Source organism: Erythrolamprus reginae, chromosome 4 (assembly GCF_031021105.1).
Source record: "Erythrolamprus reginae isolate rEryReg1 chromosome 4, rEryReg1.hap1, whole genome shotgun sequence".
NCBI lineage: Eukaryota > Metazoa > Chordata > Lepidosauria > Squamata > Dipsadidae > Erythrolamprus > Erythrolamprus reginae.
In genome coordinates, this window is record NC_091953.1 from 111,312,040 (window position 1) to 111,318,039 (window position 6,000).

General features: G+C 43.5%; 1 protein-coding gene across 1 annotated transcript in view; it reads left to right on the forward strand.

Moving 5' to 3' along the window:
* The window catches only part of UBAC2 (UBA domain containing 2), a 143,229-nt gene extending 139,240 nt beyond the window's left edge, over window positions 1–3,989 (forward strand). Inside the window, exon 9 of the mRNA XM_070751222.1 lies at window positions 3,351–3,989. Within this exon, the coding sequence (XP_070607323.1) occupies window positions 3,351–3,458 (108 nt within the window). The 3' untranslated portion in view covers window positions 3,459–3,989. The remainder of the gene's footprint in view (window positions 1–3,350) is intronic.
* The last annotated feature ends 2,011 nt before the right edge of the window (window positions 3,990–6,000 follow it).

Here is a 6,000-nt window from a genome sequence, read left to right on the forward strand (position 1 = left end):
GGGCAAGCGGCAAGTGAGCAGGCGAACGGGCAAGCGGCAAGTGATCTTGGGGTTTCCCCTTTGCCTGGGCGGCGGGGAAGACCGGGGAAGGTTCCTTCGGCCGCCCAACAGCTGATCTGCTCCGCAGCGCGGCAGCAGCGAGGAGCCGAAGATGGGGTTTCCCCGTTGCCTGGGCAACGGGGAAACCCCATCTTCGGCTCCTCGCTGCTTCCGCGCTGCGGAGCAGATCAGCTGTTGGGCGGCCGAAAGAACCTTCCCCGGTCTTCCCTGCCGCCCACACGCAAACTCCACCATCTGCGCATGTGCGGCCATGGAAAAAGGGGCGCGCATGCGCAGATGGTGTTTTTACTTCCGCATCACTACATCCCGAAATATCGATTATTGCGAGGGGTCTTGGAACAGAACCCTCGCGATAATCGGGGGATCACTGTATAGAGGGATATAGCATTGCTTCCAGCTGTACGAATTCAGCTCCAGTGATCTTAGAAGCCGATGTCTTAGAAGAACTTGAACGATTAAAGATAAATAAGGCAATGGGTCCAGATGGCATCCACCCCAGAGTTCTTAAAGAACTCAGATCTGTCATTACTACCCCCCTGACTGATTTGTTTAACCAATCCTTGTTAACAGGAGAAGTTCCTGAGGATTGGAGAATGGCCAGTGTTGTGCCTATCCACAAGAAGGGCAGTAGAGAAGAAGCTGGTAACTACAGGCCAGTTAGCTTGACATCAGTTGTAGTTAAAATGATGGAGACTCTACTCAAAAAGAGGATAAATCAGCACCTAAAAAACAATAACTTATTGGACCCAAATCAGCATGGCTTTACTGAAGGCAAATCATGTCAGACTAATCTCATTGATATCTTTGACTATGTCACAAAGGTGTTGGATGAAGGTGGTGCCGTGGATATTGCCTACCTGGACTTCAGCAAAGCCTTTGATACGGTTCCACATAAAGAGCTGATAGATAAATTAGTGAAGATTGGACTTAATCCCTGGATAGTTCAATGGATTTGCAGCTGGCTGAAGCGTAGACATCAAAGAGTTATTGTTAATGGCGAGTATTCTGAGCAGAGTCAGGTTACAAGCGGTGTGCCACAAGGGTCTGTTCTGGGTCCTATTCTTTTTAATATGTTTGTGAGTGACATAGGGGAAGGTTTGGTAGGGAAGGTTTGCCTATTTGCCGATGACTCTAAAGTGTGCAATAGGGTTGATATTCCTGGAGGCATCTGTAAAATGACAAACAATTTAGCTTTACTAGATAAATGGTCAAAGCAATGGAAACTGCAGTTTAATGTTTCCAAATGTAAAATAATGCACTTGGGGAAAAGGAATCCTCAATCTGAGTATTGTATTGGCAGTTCTGTGTTAGCAAAAACTTCAGAAGAGAAGGATTTAGGGGTACTGACTTCTGACAGTCTCAAAATGGATGAACAGTGCAGTCAGGCGGTAGGGAAAGCAAGTAGAATGCTTGGCTGCATAGCTAGAGGTATAAAAAGCAGAAAGAGGGAGACAGTGATCCCGCTGTATAGAGCGCTGGTGAGACCACATTTGGAATACTGTGTTCAGTTCTGGAGACCTCATCTACAAAAAGATATTGACAAAATTGAACGGGTCCAAAGACAGGCTACAAAAATGGTGGAAGGTCTTAAGCATAAAACTTATCAGGAAAGACTTAATGAACTCAATCTGTATAGTCTGGAGGACAGAAGGGAAAGGGGGGACATGATTGAAACCTTTAAATATGTTAAAGGGTTAAATAAGGTTCAGGAGGGAAGTGTTTTTAATAGGAAAGTGAACACAAGAACAAGTGGGCACAATCTGAGGTTAGTTAGGGGAAAGATCAGAAGAAACGTGAGAAAATATTATGTTACTGAAAGAGTAGTAGATGCTTGGAACAAACTTCCAGCAGACATGGTTGGTAAATCCACAGTAACTGAATTTAAACATGCCTGGGATAAACATGTATCCATTGTAAGATAAAATACAGGAAATAGTATAAGGGCAGACTAGATGGACCATGAGGTCTTTTTCTGCCATCAATCTTCTATGTTTCTATGTTTCTATCTCACCAGCTGTTGTGAGTGAGCCTAGATCAACTTTGATAATGTAAGATGATGAGGATGAGGAAGAACCAGGGCTGTCTGGATGCACTGGCCCCCATGGCCTTGCCAGCCGAGACAGAAAGTGAAGGGGAGGTAGACGAAAGTGAGGAGGCGTTAATGCAAACTATTTCTGAGTCGGAGGAGGAAGTGGGAGATCTTATGGAAAACGAACCTCTGTTAGATCCTAGATTCAGAAGATTGCATAGCGGACAACAGAAAATGTATGGGAAAAGGACATGATTCTGTACTATGTATAGTTTGAAATGGCTTTCGTCACTAGAGCTATAAAAAATGAGAGTCTGGGTAAATTCTTTGTGGAGCGCAACTAGTCTCATAGAAGCTGTTTCTTCCAGGCTGCTCTGATGAAATTTCTCAGAAAGCATAGCTTCTAGCTATTAAGAACTTTTCATGTAAGGTATCTGAATGTTTGGGGAAGCTGTCAGAATTCATGATGTATGAGGAATTGTATCTATCTGGGACAGCAATGATTTAGCCTTTGGCGCAGCTCCTGGAGCCATTAAAGTAGAACTGAGATCTGAATATAGAGTTGCTGAGAACTAATGAACTTAGCTGGAAATGAAATGATTGTTTGATCATTTGGATTTGGATTAAAAATGTTATGAATAAAAATGTTATGAATAAAAGTTGTTAAAGAAGACTTTGGCGAGCATTTGCAATCTGTGTATTTAAGGGACAGAACACCAGCTGCACGAATCCCAGCGACAAGTCAGGTCCCACAGAGTGGGTCTTCTCCGGGTCCCGTCAACCAAACAATGTCGCTTGGCGGGACCCAGAGGAAGAGCCTTCTCTGTGGTGGCCCCGGCCCTCTGGAACCAACTCCCCCCAGAGATTAGAATTGCCCCCACCCTCCTTGCCTTTCGAAAGTTGCTTAAAACCCACCTCTGCCGCCAGGCATGGGGGAACTGAGATACTCTTTCCCCCTAGGCCTTTACAATTTTATGCATGGTATGTCTGTATGTATGATTGGTTTTTATATAATTGGGCTTTTAACTGTTTTTAGTATTGGATTTGTTATACTGTATACTGTTTTATTGTTGTTGTTAGCCGCCCTGAGTCTGCGGAGAGGGGCGGCATACAAATCCAATAAATAAATAAATAAATAAGTAAATAAATATGCGATAACTATATCTCACCTGTTCACAATCAGTTCTTCAAAGCATGCTGCTGTTTTGGCTGCCTGATATGAATTTTAATGTTTCTCCCCCTCTCTTTTATTTCTCCATAGGTTGCACGGCTCATGGAAATGGGATTTTCTCGAGTAGACGCTTTGGAGGCTTTGAGAGCTTCTAACAATGACCTTAATGTAGCCACCAACTTTCTGCTGCAGCACTGATGAATTGAACACCTGCAGGGAAGAACTTAATTTGACACCTGTCACGTGCTTTCCACAGGGCTGAAAACAACTGCAGGGTAGACGCTTGAATGTTTAAATCAAGAAAAAGAAGCTGCCTCTTCACATGCAATATATTACTGCAGGAAAGATGGCTGGCACTGGAAATACCTTTCCCTTGAATATGGAGTATACTAGCCAGGTTGCACTGGAAAAAATGTTTGCAATCATAAACATATGTTATATGGTAATATTTATTTTGAAAAATTGGGTTCATGTCTCGCCCCCGCCCCCAAAATCAGCATTACATGTTTGATTATTTCTGATAGAGAAAAAAGACATTTCTCTGTTTACACTCACCGCCCACCCACCCCAAAATCCCTTTTGTTTATATATAGCTAACAAAGCGACATTTCATTTTCTTATTTTTTTAAAAAAAATACTACATTTCATTCATTTGCTTCATCAAAGCTTCAAGAAATGTGCACAATGCCTTGGCCATGTAATTTCAATAAAGGGAGAAAGGACTTGAAATCGTGTATTCAGAAGATTCTATTCATTTTTTTTTAAGGGTTGGGGACAGCACGCAAAACATGGATTCTGGATTTTTTTTTCAATCCCTTTACAAGCAGTGTTTATGTATAGGCTTGCAGAGCATGCATATGGCCAGGAGGGAAAAGGAGTTTAGCAAGAAGCAGATAGCAACTTTCAAGGCTGGGATCCAACTCCCTCTTATGGGGATGCATTGATGCTACGTAGCCATCTCCAACCAATGTTTGTACTTGCTCTAACTTTGGTCAGCTTCCCTGCTTTAAACAAGAAGTCTTCTAAGGTCCGTTCCAGCACTATGATTCCCTATAGCAAAATGGATCACGCTCCATTCAGTTTCGAAGAACTTTCTCACTGACAAGTCAATAGACAGATAGACTCCTGAGCTCCTTTATACGAGGATCGCCCAGAAAGTAATGCACCACATTTTTTTTCTCAGCCTACAGTAATGGTACGAATGTGAAACTTTAGATATACATTACAGTGATACCTCATCTTACAAACGCCTCGTCATACAAACTTTTCGAGATACAAACCCAGGGTTTAAGATTTTTTTGCCTCTTCTTACAAACTATTTTCACCTTACAAACCCACCGCCGCCACTGGGATGCCCTGCCTCCAGACTTCCGTTGCCAGCGAAGCGCCCATTTTTGCACTGCTGGGATTCCCCTGAGGTTCCCCTCCATGGGAAACCCCACCTCCGGACTTCCGTGTTTTTGTGATGCTGCAGGGGAATCCCAGCAGGAGAATCCCAGCAGCGCAAAAACGGGTGCTTCGCTGGCAACGGAAGTCCAGAGGTGGGGTTTCCCAGCAAGGGGAGCCTCAGTGAAATCGCAGCATCGTAAAAACACAGAGGTCCGGAGATGGGGTTTCGAGAACTTCGGTGTTTTTGCGATGCTGCGATTTCACTGATGCTCCCTTCGCTGGGAAACCCTACCTCCGGACTTCCATTGCCAGCAAAGTACTCATTTTTGCGATGCTGGGATTCCCCTGCTGGGATTCCCCTGCAGCATCGCAAAAACACAGAAGTCCGGAGGTGGGGTTTCCCATGGAGGGGAGCCTCAGGGGAATCCCAGCAGCGCAAAAACAGGCGCTTCGGCTGGCAAAAGGGGTGAATTTTGGACTTGCACGCATTAATCGCTTTTCCCTTGATTCCTATGGGAAACAATGTTTCATCTTAAAAAACTTTTCACCTTAAGAACCTCGTCCCAGAACCAATTAAGTTTGTAAGACAAGGTATCACTGTATTTGAATTGTCAGGAGTGCGTGTGTAAATTTTGCGTTTCTTCAGACAGCATAGCTGCAGCAGTGTTTCTAAATGGTGTCTGTAAGTGATGCACATTACAAGCAGCGTGTCATCACTGAATTTCTCACTGCGGAGATAGTAACTGTTGGGAACGTTCACAAACTTTCACAGACATTACGTGAAAAAATAGGGGGGGTTATAAGAAACCTCATTCTTTCTTGTGTGTAAGTTTCATTGTGTTCAATAAATAATTGTTGAAGAAAAAAATGTGATGCATTACTTTCTGAGTGACCCTCGTATACAGGTAGTCCTTGACTTACACTGAGTTCATTTAGTGACCGCCCAAAGTTACACGTGAAAAACGTGACTTATGACTGTCTTTCACACTTATGACCTTTGGAATACCCCATAATCATGTGATCACTGTTCTGTCGGGCTCTCTGGTAGACTTCTCCCAAAAATTCACAGGTACAAATTTCAGACACACACACCTTTGAAAATTCAAAACAATGTTCTTTATAATGAAAAGTCACTTAAACCAAGCCCTCTTTTGGTATAGCAAAGAGCACTTGTCTCCAAACAAACTGGTAATTGGTACAAGTCCCTTATCAGTTCTGTGGTACTTAGCTTGCAGCTGTGAGGCAATTCACAGTCCTTCTTCTTTCACAAAGTGAAACACACTTGGCTCTGGTTTAGTTTCAAAGCGGGGAAAAATCAGCACACAAAAGGTCAAAGTCAGTAAAGCAGTCA